The 17,500-nt window shown below is 40.0% G+C and overlaps 3 protein-coding genes across 6 annotated transcripts in view; 2 read left to right on the top strand and 1 right to left on the bottom strand.

Annotated features, from left to right (window-relative positions):
- The window catches only part of hectd1 (HECT domain containing 1), a 49,881-nt gene extending 37,938 nt beyond the window's left edge, over nucleotides 1-11,943 (top strand). For both annotated transcript variants that reach the window (XM_077538808.1, XM_077538809.1), the window contains exons 33-43: nucleotides 55-274; nucleotides 1,312-1,525; nucleotides 2,672-2,873; nucleotides 2,943-3,080; nucleotides 4,305-4,780; nucleotides 6,597-6,755; nucleotides 7,897-7,975; nucleotides 8,046-8,139; nucleotides 11,031-11,181; nucleotides 11,248-11,392; nucleotides 11,469-11,943. In XM_077538808.1, coding sequence (XP_077394934.1) covers nucleotides 55-274; nucleotides 1,312-1,525; nucleotides 2,672-2,873; nucleotides 2,943-3,080; nucleotides 4,305-4,780; nucleotides 6,597-6,755; nucleotides 7,897-7,975; nucleotides 8,046-8,139; nucleotides 11,031-11,181; nucleotides 11,248-11,392; nucleotides 11,469-11,606 — 2,016 coding nt within the window. In that variant the 3' untranslated portion in view covers nucleotides 11,607-11,943. The remainder of the gene's footprint in view (nucleotides 1-54; nucleotides 275-1,311; nucleotides 1,526-2,671; nucleotides 2,874-2,942; nucleotides 3,081-4,304; nucleotides 4,781-6,596; nucleotides 6,756-7,896; nucleotides 7,976-8,045; nucleotides 8,140-11,030; nucleotides 11,182-11,247; nucleotides 11,393-11,468) is intronic.
- A 291-nt stretch (nucleotides 11,944-12,234) lies between these two features.
- Nucleotides 12,235-17,472, bottom strand: ap4s1 (adaptor related protein complex 4 subunit sigma 1). Of its 3 annotated transcripts, XM_077538819.1 has the most exons (6): nucleotides 16,122-17,472; nucleotides 15,272-15,457; nucleotides 13,363-13,449; nucleotides 13,208-13,276; nucleotides 13,113-13,124; nucleotides 12,235-13,028 (listed from the first exon to the last, which is right to left on the bottom strand). In XM_077538819.1, exons 2-6 carry the CDS (start codon nucleotides 15,407-15,409, stop codon nucleotides 12,900-12,902), a joined length of 435 nt encoding a protein of 144 aa, XP_077394945.1. In that variant the 5' UTR covers nucleotides 15,410-15,457; nucleotides 16,122-17,472; the 3' UTR covers nucleotides 12,235-12,899. The 3 variants fall into 3 exon arrangements, with proteins under 3 accessions (XP_077394945.1, XP_077394946.1, XP_077394944.1); XM_077538820.1 differs by lacking the exon at nucleotides 13,113-13,124; XM_077538818.1 differs by having other exon boundaries at nucleotides 12,235-13,124.
- Nucleotides 16,635-17,500, top strand: part of strn3 (striatin, calmodulin binding protein 3) — a 12,397-nt gene continuing 11,531 nt past the window's right edge. Inside the window, exon 1 of the mRNA XM_077538811.1 lies at nucleotides 16,635-17,153. Within this exon, the coding sequence (XP_077394937.1) occupies nucleotides 16,872-17,153 (282 nt within the window). The 5' untranslated portion in view covers nucleotides 16,635-16,871. The remainder of the gene's footprint in view (nucleotides 17,154-17,500) is intronic.

Here is a 17,500-nt window from a genome sequence, read left to right on the forward strand (position 1 = left end):
GTGCAACGTGAACTATTTTGATCTGTAACGATGCGCTCGTTTGCGTTCGTCCAGGACTCGTGCGAGCACGGCGGCCTGAGTCCCAGCGCACTGGCCGGCGGCGGTGAGCGGAGCGGCGACATCCTGGGCTGTGGGCGGGAGGCGGCGCAGGCGCAGGCCAAGGCTGGCTGCGCTCACAACGCCTGCGGCGTGGAGGACGTGCTGCAGCTGCTGCGCATCCTCTACATCATCGGAGGAGACGCCACCGCCTACAACGCACGCACGCTGCAGGAAGGTCAGTCAGCGTAGCATTAAAAAAAAAAATAATAATAAAATAAATAAATAAAAGACACATTTTGTCTTTGTTGGCCAGCGACGCTTATACGCTCAGAGGGTTGCAAATAATTGTGTGAGCAAAGAAAAGGTGCACCTTGTCTTGAAACGGTAAAGTCGAGGACATTGGGTATGGCAGATTTATTTATTTTCAATATTTATTTATTTCAATATTTATTTATTTCAATATTTATTTATTTATTTTCAACTTTTATTTATTCTTTATTTTCAGCATTTATTTATTTTCAACATTTATTTATTTTTAACATTTATTTTCAATGTTTATTTATTTTTAACATTTATTTTCAATGTTTATTTATTTTCAATATTCATTCATTTTCAATATTCATTTATTTTCAATATTCATTCATTTTCCTTTTTGTATTTATTTTTTCTTTATTAATTTCTTTTTCTTTTTTTTAATTTATTCTCAATTTTTATTTATTTACAATATTTCTTTATTTTCTTACTTTATTTCTTTTATTTATTTATTTTCTTTATTCATTTTCAATATTCATTTATTTTTTATTTTATTTTATTTTTGTAATTTATTTTATCTATGTATTTATTTCATGTTTTATTTTATTTATTTTATTTTAATATTTATATATACTATATACTTATTTCTTTATTTTCAATATTTTCTTTATTTCTTTATTTTCTTTATTTCTTTATTTATATTATGTATTTATTTTAATATGTATTTTCAATATTCATTTTCATTATTCTTTTTTATTCTTTTTAATATTTATAGATTTTGAATGTTTATTTATTTTTATACTTTCAATATATATTTATCAACTTTTTTTTTTTTTTTTTCTCTATTCGAAAACTGTACGCCGCTAGTCATTCATTTGCGTATGCCATTTAGCTGGCTAAACAAAACACGGAGGGGGCGGGGTCATTCCAAATTGTAACTGAAGTCCATCCAAGTGACCTCGTGGTGGCGTCATCTGATTGTCCGACTTTTTTTTTTTTTTTTTTTTGCACGCTTATCAGACGCGGACGAGGACGTTCAGTTCAACGCGTCGCCGGAGGAGTTCACCAGCAAGAAGATCACCACCAAGATCCTGCAGCAGATCGAGGAGCCACTGGCGCTGGCCAGCGGCGCGCTGCCCGACTGGTGCGAGCGACTCGCCTCTAAGTGTCCCTTCCTCATCCCCTTCGAGACCCGGCAGCTCTTCTTCACCTGCACAGCCTTCGGCGCCTCCAGGTGAGACGGACGCCGCTCGTCCAAAAATGCCGCCGGTTGAAACGTGGAATTGTGCAAGGTGGCAAATATTTCAATGATGTTATTTGGGCACAGTTGAGGAGGCGCGAAATGCGTAAATTAGATCTTTCAGATTCAGAAACTTCAATTTTGGACCTTAAATATCTTAAACCGCCATATTTTCATCCCAGGTTTCAAATGTTTTTTACCCAAGTCTTAAAATTGACGTCCGTCCTGTCCAGTCTGAGAAAAACATGCATGCGCTTTTTGAGAGGCAAAAATGTCAGATGTGGACGGCTGCATGCACTGTTGGAAATCAATACAATTGCATTTTTCTTTCATACCATTTTTTTTAATTATTATTATTATTATATAGTGGTAAATTTAAAATTATAACAATATTTAAAAAAAATTAATACAATTGTATTTTTTTTCATATTTTTTCATACATTTTTACTTATTATATAATAGTTAAAATTATAATAATTTTTTTTTAATACAATTGCATTTTTCATACAATTTTATTATATAATATATTTAAAATTATATTGAAATAATTTTTTAATAGTTGTATTTTTCATACAATTTTTATTGTATTCTAATAATAAATCTAAAATATTTTAAAAAAATTTAATACAATTGCATTTTTCCATAATTGTATTTTATTATATAACAATAAATTTAAAATTATATTGAAATAATTTTTTAAATACAATTGTATTTTTTTTCCATACATTTTTTTATTTATATAATAAATTTTAAATTATATTTATATAATTTTTAAATACAATTGTATTTTTTTCATACAATTTTTTATTGTATAATAAATTTAAAATATTGAAATAATTTTTAATACAATAGTATTTTTTATACGTTTTATTTATCATAAAATAGCAATTTAAAATTACCGGTGTGTGTGTGTGTGTGTGTGTGTGTGTGTGTGTGGTGGGGGGGGGGGAATGATTCTTCATGTTGGTCTAAAATGTGTTTCTCCTAACGGTCTAAAATTGAACTTGAGTCGAGGTTGCAAAATGTGGATATAAAATGTGGGAACGTTCCAAAAGTGCGCCTGTTGCGAAATGTTGTCCGCATGAGCCGAGCGCGCTTCCTGGAAGTCATGGTTGTCATGGCTACGTGTTGCTGCCTCAGGGCCATCGTGTGGCTGCAGAACCGCCGCGAGGCCAGCATGGAGCGTTCGCGGGCGTCGAGCGCGGCGCGGCGGGACGACCCCGGCGACTTCCGGGTGGGTCGCCTCAAGCACGAGCGCGTCAAAGTCCCCCGAGGGGACGCCATGATGGAGTGGGCACAGTCAGTCATGCACATCCACGCCGACAGGAAGTCCGTGCTGGAGGTGAGCACTCACCCCGACCAGACGTTACGTCCGTGTGCCTTCCGTGTTTGACGCGTGTGCTGTGCCCAGGTGGAGTTCCAGGGAGAGGAGGGCACGGGTCTGGGGCCCACCTTGGAGTTTTACGCGCTGGTGGCGGCCCAATTCCAGACCACCTCCTTGGGGATCTGGTTGTGCGACGACGACTTCCCCGACGACGAGTCCAGACAGGTCCATACCTCACTCTCACACATTCATTTCTCACTCACACATTCACAATCTCCTTATGATGTTCTCTCACTCTCACACACTCATGCTCTTCTCTCTTTCTGGTTTGTTCACTCTTTAATGCCCTCTCATGATATCCCTCTCTCACACGCTCTAACACACGCACTCATGCACTCCCTGACCCTCTCACACACACACTTATGATCACTCTCTCGCTGGCTCATGCTCTCACACTTTGATGCACTCTCACACGGCACACACGCTTTCATGATTTCATACCCATGCTCTCCTTATCTCACACCCATTCATGCTTTCTTTCACACTCATGCACTCTCTCGCTCACTGCTCTTACACTTTGGCTCACAAACTCTCACTCACACTCATTCATGCACTCTCTCGCTGTCTCTCTCTCTCTCTCTCTCACTCGGATGTACTCTCTCTCTCCTTGCTTTCTTTCACTTACACATACACACACTCATGCTCTTTCACACCGATGCTCTCGATCACTCTCACACACATTCATGCTCTCTTTCACATGCTCGCTCTCACCCACTCTGACTTTTGCGCACTCTCGCCCTCTAACACACTGATGTACTCTCTCCCTTTCTCTTTCTCTCATACAAGCCACTCTCATGGACTCTCATTCACACCCATGCTCTCTGTCACTCTCACACACATTCATGCTCTACCACGGTCATGCTTTCTCTTTCTCTCGCACACCCATGTTCTCTCTCACACTCTTACACACTCTCTCACACACACGCGCTTTCTCTCTAACACACTGATGTACTCTCTCTTTCCCTCTCTTTCTCTTACTCACACACTCTCATGCACTCTCATTCACACCCATGCTCTCTGTCACTCTCACACACATTCATGCTGTACCACAGTCATGCTTTCTCTTTCTCTCGCACACTCCTGCTCTCTTACACTTATGCTCTCTCACACTCTCTTGCACACACTCATGCACTCCCTCTGACACTCATGCTCTTTCTTTCTCACGCACACATGCTTGCTCACTCTCGCTCTTACACACACTCATGCTCTCTCACACTGATGTGAGTCACATTCTCTCTCTATCTCCCTGAGACGCGCACACCCCCATGCTCACTCTCACCCCCGACCACTCTCATGCCCTCATTCACGCACACAGTCTCATTTGCTCTCACATTCATTAGCTTTCTGTCATGTTGTCGAATGCTATAAGCTAAGGTTGTTGTTGGACAGGTGGACCTGGGCGGCGGGCTGAAGCCACCGGGCTTCTATGTGCAGCGCTCGTGCGGCCTGTTCCCGGCGCCGTTCCCACAGGACAGCGAGGAGCTGGAGCGCATCGGCAAGCTCTTCCGCTTCCTGGGGGTCTTCCTGGCCAAGTGCATCCAGGACAACCGGCTGGTGGACCTGCCCGTCTCACGCCCCTTCTTCAAGCTGCTCTGCATGGGCGACATCAAGTCCAACATGAGCAAGCTGCTCTACTCCACGCAGGGCACCGGCGCCGACCCGGATTCGTCGCTGGCGCCGCCGCCATCGTCGGACGTGCACTCGGAGGCTTCCACGGAGGAGAGCCAGGAGACCTTCTCCGTGGGCAGCTTCGACGATGACGACTCCAAGTCAGAGTTCATCATGGACCCACCCAAGCCCAAGCCGCCCGCCTGGTACCATGGCATTCTCACCTGGGACGACTTCCAGCTGGTCAACCCGCACAGGTGACCACGACCACCTTCCAAAAAAACAACAAATGCAAATCGGCACCAATCGTTGACTTGCAAGTAGGAGTGTGGTGATAAATCGTGATACTTTATTTTATTTCTTCTATTATTATTATTAGTATTATTATTATTATTAATTTAGATTTCTATATACTTTATTTGTTATTTTTATTTACTTTATTTAAAACTTAAATGTGTATCGTATCTCCAATTTTAACATTTTAAAACATATTTTGCTTTGACTTCTGCAGAATATTAATATTGATTGAATTGGATTTAATATTTAAGTCTATTTATTTTTGCAATGTTACATAAACAAATAGTCAGTTTTTAAATGAAACAATTGATAACACAATAAACAAATGATTTTATAGATAACTTTTTATTTTATTATTGATTTACATTTATTCTATTTATTTCTATTTCTATATACTTTATATTTTTTATTTACCTTATTAAACTTAAATGTGTATTATATCTTCAATTTTAACATTTTAAAACATTTTGTGTTTTGACTGAGGAATACTAATATTGGTTTAATTGGATTTAATATTATAAGATTTAAAGTCATTTAATTTATTTAGATTTGCAGTGTTACACAAATAAATTGCAACACCTTATAAAATGAAACAGTTGATAACACACACTTAATAAAACAAAAATGATTTTATAGATAACTTATTTATTTAATTTTATTATTAGTGATTTATATTTATTCTTTTTATATGTACAGTGATACCTCGGCTGACGAACGCTTTAGCTCACGAACTTTTCGCCTCACGAACATTAAATTCGCGAGAATTTAGTCTCTGCTGACGAACTACTTTTCGGCGGACGAACCAAACCATGCGGTCGAACAGCACCACAGTGGCGGCCACGAGAAGCTGACGCACGCTCACGGCGTCCCAGTTCGTCACCCCCTTTCTTTTAGTGCGGACGCGGTTTGTGTTTGATAGACATTTTGAGTGTACTTTTGCTATTATGGGACCGAAAAAGACCCCACCACAGGCTAGTGTTAAGCCTAATGCTTACCAGCGAGGGACGGCGATTCGGCGGCGCGTTTGCATTGTAGTCAATGGAGTTCGCGCCACTAAAAAAAGCGAAAGTGCCATCACGTACCTCAAAAAAGGAGAAAATCGTGCCACGGCTGTTTAGTCCCAGGAAAGAGGTGAAAGTAGTTGGCAGTGCTCACTTTTTGTTGACTCGCTAAAGTGCTCCACTTCCTTGTTCACCAAGGGACACACCTCCTCCGCTCCGGTGAGCACGAAAGTGCGAATGAGCGACAACCGTTCCATAAACACTACGCGGTGAAACGCTCGCGAATGAAGTAAGTCTACCATTGCTACTATCCTTAAGAACTACCATCACAAAGTAAAATAAAACGACTTTATTATACAGTACAATTTATTTCTTTAATTACAATACAATAGCACATTTGTTATACATAAAATAAGGTATATTTTTGTGTAGTTTTAAGGCTTATTTAGTAGAAAATTATGTTTTATAGGGACCTGGGAACGGATTATTCTCATTTTAATGGTTTCTTATGGGAAATAAATGTTCGGAAGAAGAACTTTTCGGCTTACACACACTCTCTGGGAACCAATTAAGTTCGTGAGCCGAGGTATCACTGTATTTATATTTCTAAAGTATATAGAAATTTCTGTTTTATTTACTTTACTTAAATGAATAGGAAAAATAATTAGGAAAAAAAAAAGGAAAAATAATTGCGCTGAATCAACTGTTAGTCGCTGTGTTGATGCAGAAAGAAGTGTTGCTGTCATAGCAACTTTCTCCTGTCGCTCAATCACAGGGCCAGCTTCCTGAAGGAGGTCAAGGAGCTGGCGGTGAAACGGCGTCAAATCCTGACCAGTAAAGTTTTGTCCGAGGATGAGAAGAACACGCGACTGCAGGACCTGATGCTCCGCAACCCGCTGGGCTCCGGACCCCCCATCGGCATCGAAGACCTCGGGTCAGGGAAACAAACTTTTTTTGTTGTCATTTTGTTCCGCCTCCCCCCAAAAAAGATACAAACATTCATTTTTGTTGTGGCGCGTTTTGGCCACCAGGAGGCAATACACAAAACGTACAGACTCGAATGACGAGCTGCATTTAAAACCACTTGTTCTTCTCAGACAATAATCATAGGGATAGTCCGATTATCGGCTGGGCCGATATTCAGCATTTTGACGAAGATCCACATCTGCCATTTTGAAGAATTATATGGCCGATAATAGATCCATTTAGCAAAGTGTTCGGGGGGAAATCAGGAACTAATTATGTACTTATTGTTTTTAAATAAGTTCATTTTTTATTTGTTTTCATGTAAATTTATTTTAATTTAAATTTACATTTATTTTAATTTAAATTTACATTTATTTAAATTTAAATTTTATTTACATTTAGATTACTTAAATTTATTTTTATTTAAGTTTAAATTATTTAAATGTATTTAAATGTAGATTTATTTTTATTGAAATGTAAATTATTTACATTTATTTAAATGTAAATTTATTTTTACTTTATTTTAATTTAAAAGTATTTTAATTTAAATATTTAAGTTTATTTTAAATGTTTTATTTTAATTTAAAATAAATGTATTTACATTTTCATAGATGCTTCTGACACTGGAAACTTGTCCTTAAAATTAAAACTAAGATATAAAGTCAAATTTTAATACTTCAGATATTTTGAAATTAAAAAAAAAAAAACTTTTACTGTAGCAAACAATAGGTAGGGACTATAAGTTTTTATTTCATTTTTGAAGACGTTCTAACTCCCTTGGAAGAGCCTTCACCTTTTTTTTTTTTTTAATGCAAATATTTTCTCTTTCATTGAAAATGAATATCTGCTCCAAATATCGACATCCTCGACTACTAATAATCGGTATCAGCCCTGAAAAAACATATTAGCCTACCTGTAATAAATAATACATGCCTGTGAGGATTATTGTATTGTCCGTTTACATGTTGCGGGTTTTTTTAATTTCCAAAACATTTGTTGCTGAACGTATCATAGGCGCCATGACGTTCAAGCTAGCTTTGTTAGCCCGTCAATGGCGCTTTCCATTGTGTGTTAGCATGAAGCTAGCTGACCGTTGTCCATCCGCCCAGGTTGAACTTCCAGTTCTGTCCTTCCTCCAAAGTGCACGGCTTCTCTGCCGTGGACCTCAAACCCAACGGCGACGACGAGGTAAAGAAGACCTTCCTGGTTTCCATGGTAACGCCGGCCATCATCACAATAACAACGTGTGTGCGCGTAGATGGTGACCATGGAGAATGCGGAGGACTACGTGGAGTTGATGTTTGACTTCTGCATGCACACGGGCATACAGAAACAGATGGAGGCCTTCAGAGGTACGCACGCGCGCACGCTTTACTAATTACTCGCTTACTTAGGTACTTACTTCCATACATTTGGAGTTATTTTGTAGTTGGTAGTTTAGTTATTTAGTGGTTAGTTAGTAACTAAGATACCTGGTTTGTGAATAGTAGCTAGTTACTTACATGTTTACTTAATTACTCGGTCGCTTACCAAGTTACTACATTTGTACTTTAGTGGTTGCTTATTAAGGTACCTGGTTTGTTAATAGTAGCTAGTTGTTTGTTACTTACATATTTACTTAATTACTCGGTTACTTAACCAAGTTACTACATTTGTAGTTATTTAGTGTTTAGTTATTAACTAAGCTACCTAGTTTAACAGTAGCTAAATGATTACTTAGTTGCTTACATATTTACTTAATTACTCGGTTACTTTACCAAGTTACTACATTTGTAGTTGGTGTTTACTTATTAACTAAGTAACTGGTTTGTTAATAGTAACGAGTTGATTACTTAGTTACTTACATGTTTACTTAACTACTTGGTTACTTAACTTTACTATTTGTACTTATTTAGTGTTTAGTACCAGGTTTTTTTTATAGTAGCAAGATGTTTACATAGTTACTTACGTGCTTACTTAATTACTCAGTGAACAAGTTATGTAGTTATTGACTTAAGTTGGTTAGTTATTAAGTGGCGAAGGTACTTGGTCTGTTATTAGTAGCTAGTAGTTTATTTGGTTACCTATTTAGTAAGGGTGTCACGATTTCGATTTTTTATCGAAATCGATCGAAATTACGTCACGATTTCGAGCATCGAAATAGAAGAGAGGACACACGATTCGATGCCCCCCCCCCCCGCGCCCGCCGCCACCGCCGCCACCGCCACCTCCCAGGAAAGCAAATGAGACGCAGCCATTCAGCTACTAGCTAACGGCACTTGTTAGCTGACTTCTCCTGCAGTCATGATGGCAAGCGCGGACAGACACAGCAATGGTGCTTCAAGCCGCTCCCGCTTCTCTCGTCACCAGTTTGGAAACATTTTGCGTTCCCGGTGAGTTATGTCGACAACGTTCACGTTGTCGATAAAAAGACCACAGTTGCAAGATATGCTATGTGCGCGTACTGTACTCGGCCACGGTGTTACGCCCGGCTCGTCAAGGGGAAGGGAAGTAACACAATAACAGAAAATATAGAGTAGATAAACACGGGTCGACTTTAACATCTGAGTAGTTTTAATTGAAATTTCAGGCAGGGGTTTGACAAGGGAGTGAAAGTGGAAGGTGAACAAATAATAACCGCATTTGACAGAACTGACAGAACGGAGGAGAAACAACAATAACCAATAGGGGTATAATACACGGATACACAATAGCGTCGCGCTGGCACAGTCGTCCAATCGGAGTGTCGCGCTGGCACAGTCGTCCAATCGGAGTGTCGCGCTGGCACAGTCCTCCAATCAGAGTGTCGCGCTGGCGCATTCAAACTGAAGTACCATTATACGGGCACCAGCCGACACAAACACACACATACATACTAGGGGAGCGGAGCCGGCGGCGGGCCCGAGCCGCCAGCCGTAACAACGGGAAACACGACAAACATGACGGGACATTTACGCAGGCATCACAAAGATTTAGATTTATCAAATTCAACTAGAAGTGGGAAAACAACGGTCCAACCAACTATTTCATCCTCATTTACAGTGAAACTTCCACACACTTCAGCTCGCGCGAAACGCCAGATCCATAGGTCTATTTATAGCAGCAGACCTGCAGCCTTGGAAAACGCTGGATTCAAACATTTAATTAGTGTACTTGAACCACGCTACAGTATGCCCAGCAACTGTAAATGTTGGGATATAGTTTGTTCAGGCTGTATTTGTTCCATGACTTTGGATACAATATATTTGTTGTTGTTGTTGCACATTGCACATTATTTTAAGAGGAACGCACAGCACACTGTTGTAACCAAAAACAGTCAATAGATGGCAGGCACCCACTGTGACTTTTTGTTTTTGTTTTTTTATTTTTTATTTTACACTTCAGTAAGAACAAGACGGTTAACTTTATATTGTAAATAAATTCTTTGAATTTGATCATTCCTGCCTAATGTCAATTATCATATATTACATAAATTTACACAAAAATAATATGGAAATTGCATCACCTATATGTAGCCGATCTTTTGAAATAAGATTTACTGTACAATGAATAGAACCAATGATCATAGACTAGCCTTAGCCTACAGAAGCATATGCCTCTGTGTTATAAAGTGGGGGAGCGGAAAAAAAAAAAAAAAAAAAAATCGAAAAAAAAATCGAATCGTGACCCCAAAATCGAAATTTAAATCGAATCGTGGAGTTGGCGAATCGTGACACCCCTACTATTTAGATACTTAGTCATTTGGCCTTAGTTGGGTACTAAGTTACTTATCGAGTTGCTTAGTTAGTAATTCGGTTTGTTGCTTAGCTAGTTGTTTACTGGCATGCTTACTTAATTAACTTGGTTACTTAACAAGTTATGTAGTTATTGACTTTAGTTGGTTAGTTATTAAGTGGCTAAGGTACTTGGTTTATTAGTAGCTAGTAGTTTACTTGGTTACCTATCTAAGTACTTAGCTACTTGGCCTTAGTTGTGTGCTAAGCTACTTATGTAGTTGCTTAGCTAGTAACTTAGTTACACAGTTTGTTGCTTAGCTAATTATTTTCTTACCTAGTTGGTTAGTTAATAGGGTTTTGTTTAGTTTCTTAAACAAATTATGCATTTTCTTAGTTGGTGTTAAGACAAATGACGATTCAATTCATCTTGTGTGGGTGACCCCCGACCTCCAGCGATTTTACTATTTGCCATTCAATTACCATTTGCCTTTTTGTAACAGACGAGTTAGTTAACTGATGTTGTTGTTGTTGCATTTTTCCACCACCAGAGGGCTTCAACTGTGTCTTCCCCATGGAGAAGTTGAGCTCGTTCAGCCACAAAGAAGTTCAGATGATCCTGTGCGGCAACCAGTCGCCTTCGTGGACGTCGGATGACATCATCAACTACACCGAGCCCAAGCTGGGCTACACCCGAGACAGGTAAACAAGTTCACCTTTCTCATTTCCCCGCTTCCGTCGTCACATTTTTTTTTCTCCCCTCCCCAGCGCGGGTTTCCTGCGCTTCGTGCGCGTCCTCTGCGGGATGTCGTCGGACGAGCGCAAAGCCTTCCTGCAGTTCACCACCGGCTGCTCCACGCTGCCACCCGGAGGCCTGGCCAACCTGCACCCCCGCCTCACCATTGTCCGCAAGGTAAGGAAGGAAAAGGGAAATTTTGCCCCGCCCACCCAAACCCGGCGACTCGACAGGTGAGTTTGGTTTCCCTCAGGTGGACGCCAGCGACTCGAGCTACCCGTCGGTCAACACGTGCGTTCACTACCTGAAGCTTCCCGAGTACTCGTCCGAGGACATCATGAGAGAACGGCTGCTGGCCGCCACCATGGAGAAGGGCTTTCACCTCAACTGACCACCAGGGGGCGCCATCGTCATCCTCACCTTCCCGCTCTGTGCGTGTGTTGTCCTGCAAACTTTTTTTTTTTTTTTTTTGCTTTTTTTGTTTTTAGCATTTTATTGCTTCGTGCGTGCGTGGTTGTTCCCAGAGACACAAACACTGGTTGTCCGTTCTTTCTTTTGTTTGTTCGTGTGCGAGGGGAAACGGAAACAAAAACAAACAAAAAAAAAATCCTGTATTTTCTTTGTATATTATAAACATTTATTTAACTCAAGTTGCAGTTTGAGCTAAACGGATATTTTCAAAAATGTGTTTGCTCTGAAAAAAAAAATCATTAAAATTTTGAAGCTTGGTTGGTCCTCTTCTGAATTGTTTTTTTTTGTTTTTGTTTACATTGAAATGGAGCTTGACAATGAAATTGTCAAAGACGGAGCGCTCCTTCCTTTGAAACGCAAGTGGAGGATGTAAAGGTGCGCTTCATTTGCTTACCCTCACATCCAAGCTGTTCAATGGAAATGCCATTCAAAGCAACATATTTTGTGTCAATTATTCCTACTTCATGTCCACAAATGAGTACATTTTTGACACACAAAAAAATAAAATATTTACAAATTACATCATGTACACATTTAAAAAAAAAAAATGACATCATCCATTCTAATTTATTAAATACACTTGTTTAAAAAAATGTTTAAAGGGCTACTTGACTCATTGCACAATTTTCACCAGTGAAAAGTTTTGTCCTGAATAAATTTAATAACTTCCTTTTTTTCCCATGTACAATTAATATCTTTTGAAAAAGTAACTTTTCTACTTGCTGTCAACTGATGACATCACCTGTGCTGAAGTAGGTAATGACCAATCATGGCTCAGTATGCTGACTGAACCCAGAAAATAGGTGAGCCATGATTGGCCGTTAGCACAGGTCATGTCAACAGTCGACAGCAAGTAAAAAATTACTTTTTAAAGGTATTAATTGTACATAAAAAATGTTCTCAAATTAATTCTCGACAAAATATTAACTTTTTACTGTTGAAAATGGCTCAATGAGTCAAGGGACACCTTTTAATAGAAAATTCTATGAAACTAATCTTGTCTCCAAATGCTCACAAGTTTCACACAGAATGTGAAATATTTTAATAAATGAACCCACAGATGAATTAATTTTTCATTTTTGCTTACCATATTTGTCATAGATGGGACAAAAAGAATGAATCCTTTTCAAACCATTGATTGGAAAATGGAACACACGGATGTTTACAATGGGTGGGAAAAGAATTTCTTAAATCCCGCCATCTTGTTTTTGCGTCAGCCGTCGCCCATCTTGTCCAGGGCATTAAGCGGCGCGAGGATGTTGCTCTTGTTGGTCTCCACGATGCGCCCGTTCTGGATCATCTCGTCCAGGATGATGTGAACACGGTCCAGGTTGAACATGATCTGCCACGACGCACAATCAAGGTACAAACAATTTTTTTTTTTTTTTTTTTCCGCCCCCTGCCGAGTTTGAATTGACAAGGATACATCCAGTTCACTCTGTTTTAGGGGACACAAAAACAGGTTGTGGGAAACAAGAGCGCCACCCTCAGGTATGATGATGTCATTCCCCCCCAACTCACCACGCGGTTGAAGTATTTGTCAAGAACCTCCACAAAGTTCTGGACCAGCTCGTAGATGGACAGCTCATTCTGGCAGAGATGGGGAAAAATAAACAACAAAAATCATCAGTCCTCGTGCTAACCTAGGCTAATATGTATGAGTCACGTGACCTCACCTCGTCCTCGGTGACGCCCACGACGATGTAGAGGGCGGCATACTGACGGAAAACCACTTTCAGGTCTTTATACTCCACGAAGGAACACTGAGAAAAAATGATGGCCGTACGTGTTAAAACGTTCACAAACAGTGAGCTGAATAAAGAACAACTTTGCTCATTCTACAGTCACTACATATAGAATTGTTCTAATACAAAAATTAAAATAAATATACGCACCCATCTGCAGTAAACCCTGCATCGTGGGTTGCTATTTTGTAGAATATTTTGTTTTTACAGATCAAATTTAATTTAATACTGTAATTTTATTCTGCCTTATTTGATTGTTTTAGTGTAATTCCGCTGTTGACCACTAGATAGCGGCAAACCATTTTGTTTGGCAATAAATTTAGAAGAAGAGTGAAAACAGGAAGTATTTCTGTTTAGTTTTTGCTGAAAATTAACAGGGTCAGGCGGTGCCAGATGGTCGCTGAACGAACGCGTCCCGCTACAGGATAATATTCAAGATGTCATTTAACGAACAAAATGTAGGGACTGAAATTGTAAAAACGTAAATAAACCTCAGAATATAAACGCAAAATATATTGTTGAATAATAAAATAGATTGTCTAAATGATAAATACACAAAATAATTGTCTCAGATGTGACAAATATTGTCAGTCTAGATTGTTAATATGTTCCTATTATCATTAGGACTGTTTGTTCGTTTTTTGTTTTTGTTTTTTTTGTTATTGTGATTGATTTGTGAACGGCTAAAAAAAACAAAAAACAAACCGAAGCTAACTTTGTTAGCGCTGCTGTACTTACGTCACCGGCAAGCACGAAGGCGCGTCAATCTATTATTATTATTTATTTATTTATTTTTTTGGGGGGGGGGGTGTCACTTTCAAATCATGCTTTTATATTTTTAGGTTCATACAATTTTAGTCCATACATTTTGTCATTTTGAACAATTGTAAACGGATAATTTCCGGACAATCCTGTACCGTGACGTCATCTGTAGGCGACCCGATACGATCTGGCAGCCCGGTCACATCTGACACCGGCACCTGTCAGCAGTAATTTTCATCTGAATGCTTTATGCTTTAGACAACATTGGCTTAAAAAATGTCCTTAACTTTTTTTATTTATTTTATTTATTTATTTATTTATTTATTTATTTTTGGAGGGGGGGGGGGATCTAATTTATAGCTATGATGACATTTATTAAGAACACATTCCAACCCGTTCAGAACCAAACCCGGAAGTGATATGTAACTCATATATTTAGGAATATTTATGAATTGTGTCTTTTGGAATCAAAATCATCTGCTTTGTAAAAAGAACGTTTGTGTAACAATGAAAAAATCAAATTAAAAAATGATATTGACCAAATTGTGACATAAGATGCTCCTGCCTTACACCAGCGATATTTATTACTATAATAAAAACCTGATGTGATTGAGAAAATTGGAAGGAAAAAAAAAGATGAGGCAGATTAGTGGATCAGCGCAAAAATAATCCAGAAAAGATTACTTGCATGATCTCTGATTAAAAAATGTAGTATAATAAATAATAAATAGTACTTTATAATGTTAGATTTTATATGTATTATTTTGCATATTTTTTTACAGTGTTACAGAATGTCAAATCCTCTTCAATCCTGCTTTTTACCTCTTAAAAATATATATATTTTTAAAGATAATAAGAAACTAGCAAACTTCATATTTGCCTCAGAAAAGTCCGCTTAGCTTGATGCTAACAAAAACGCCGCTGACATACTAACTGTGAGCGTCAAACACAAATGGTGCCGCAAAGCATGTAGACAGACACTTTAGATTTCGTGTCATGTGACTCTTAATTGGAGGTGATTTGGCGGCGTCACCTGACTTGCACACGGTGGACCGAAGTGTCGCGCGAGGGTGGTCACCTGATCTCTGCTGCGGCTCAGGCAGGCGCGGACAACGTCGGCCTCCAGCACCGTCCGCCGGCTGGTGTTGACGGGCTGGTAGTACCTGCACAGTCGCGTCTGACCCTGCCGGTTCACCATCAGGACGAAGGTGATCATGCTCTGCACCGATTGGCTGACGCCTTCTGACGTTTACCGTGGCGTCACCTGACCGGAAGTGACGTTTTAAGAGGTTTTTTTTTGGTGGAGGTTTTTCTACAGTATTTTCATTGTTAGTTTATATACATTTTTTTTTAAACACGGCTTCCTTCAAATCATGATGTTCTACTTTTGCAAATATTACTCGAGCTTAACTAAATAAAAAGTACCATGTGAGACGGACATTTATGTGGTAAAACGACTGTGTCCTTTTTTTTTTTTTTTTAGTGCAATGCATAATTAACTCATTCACTGCCAGTCATTATAGAAAATGTTTACATTTCCAATACTCACGTCATATTCCATTCAATAATTATATATAAACCGAATCTACCAAATAACAGAATAGACTCCCTACTTTTTGTCCCGTCCCGTTCTTTTATAATTGACAGCAGAAAAATGTAGGTTTGCCAAAATACAGCCATTTCTCCCATGGACTCTGAAACTGTTTATTTCCTATAAAATGGGGCTATGATGTCATCTACCGGTGGTTGGGCATCAGTAAAGTTGTTTCCAAGTTTGATATTTACAGTGGAGCATGCTCAGATTCGCCCCCATTTAGCACCGCTCTAAAAAATACAATTGACAAGTATACTTGTCAAAGGCAGTGAATGAGTTAATAATATTTAATAACACTTTCGTCTATTAAGTCCACAAATTCGTGTCAACTTACGGTTAGTTGCTATCTTAGCAGCTGCATGAGCTTCGCCAAATGAGTCCCAAAATGGCAACAAATCGACCTTGTACCGAGTTCCTTTTTGTGGCGTTCTAAAATAAAGACATTCGATAGTTTGTACTAAGTACCGGGATCAATTATAGAGTCAATTACTGCGTTAAATTTTTGAATATTTTTGGTAAAACAAGACGAAGAAGCTTTAGCGCTTTATGCAAAGCTAAATCTCATGGTGGTGCGTTCAGGGTATGAAAATGGTAGTAAATCTGTCTTTTCCTGTTCATCTCTCGTACGGTGAGCTCGCTCTCACCCCAATAATAAATTATTAAACGTGAAAGAACAAAACCAGAGGGACAGCATTAACTCTTTTAAAAATTCTCGGGGAAATAGTAACAGCTAACATTTAATTTAAAAACAAAATAGCAGACAGGGTTAGGGACGGGTGGTGGACAATGTGATGTTCGTTTTTTTACTCGTGTCACTGAACGCAGCCGCCGAGGCCCGTTCGGTTCCCAGCATGCACCACGTCAGGCTCCTCTCTGGCTGTCCTCAGTAATGGCGGCCGGTTAGCTCCGCTCAGTCAGCAGCTCCGTCCGTCATCAGCCGTATTCACCGAACCGCAGTCCTCCGGGTGGCGTGGGGGGGGGCAGCGAGCCGAACCGAACCGGGGTGGTGGACCCACGGGATCTAGCCGGACACGCAGCGGGGGACATTCCTTCTCTTGGCGGACACTTTTCCAACAAGCCCGACATGGACGAGCACCCCGGCGGAGGAGCCGGAGGAGCCGGACCTCCGCCGCCCCAGCCCCAACAGCAACAACCGCAGCCGGGGGGGACCGGAGGAGGTCACCCGGTAATCGGCGGCGGCAGTAGCGGAGGAGGGACGACGGTGCTGGGGCCGCCGCAGGCCGACGACTTGCCGCGGCCCCAGCAGCAGTACACCATCCCGGGCATCCTACACTACATCCAGCACGAGTGGGCCCGCTTCGAGATGGAGCGGGCCCACTGGGAGGTGGAGCGGGCCGAGCTGCAGGTGAGCCGCCGCCGCGCTGGGACCGACGGTCGGCGGGTAGACGCGGCGACTATCGACCGGCCGTTGACGTCCACTCGAGGGAGGTCATGTCAACATCATGAACTAATAATAGCACTCTTACGAACGTGACAACTCGCACAATGTAGGCCAACGATTTAATGAGCCTTTTTTATATAAATATGTAGAAAACATTCAAATGTCTTCTAAATAAATTGCATGTTTGCTATTTATTGTATTTAAGAAGCAAGTGGGTGACAGTCAGGCCGTGTATAACAACAGTGTCGACTTGAACGTCACCATGTAAAAAAAAAAAAAAAAAAAACTACACATCTACGTTAATGTCACAC

Source organism: Festucalex cinctus, chromosome 12 (assembly GCF_051991245.1).
Source record: "Festucalex cinctus isolate MCC-2025b chromosome 12, RoL_Fcin_1.0, whole genome shotgun sequence".
NCBI lineage: Eukaryota > Metazoa > Chordata > Actinopteri > Syngnathiformes > Syngnathidae > Festucalex > Festucalex cinctus.

Coding starts and splice junctions, on each gene's coding strand:
- ap4s1 (XM_077538818.1), bottom strand. CDS start 15,409: ATGATCACCTTCGTCCTGATGGTGAACCGGCAGGGTCAGACGCGACTG. Junction 13,450..15,271: donor TGAGCCGCAGCAGAGATCAG/GTGACCACCCTC, acceptor ATTTTTTCTCAG/TGTTCCTTCGTGGAGTATAA. Junction 13,277..13,362: donor TGGGCGTCACCGAGGACGAG/GTGAGGTCACGT, acceptor CATCTCTGCCAG/AATGAGCTGTCCATCTACGA.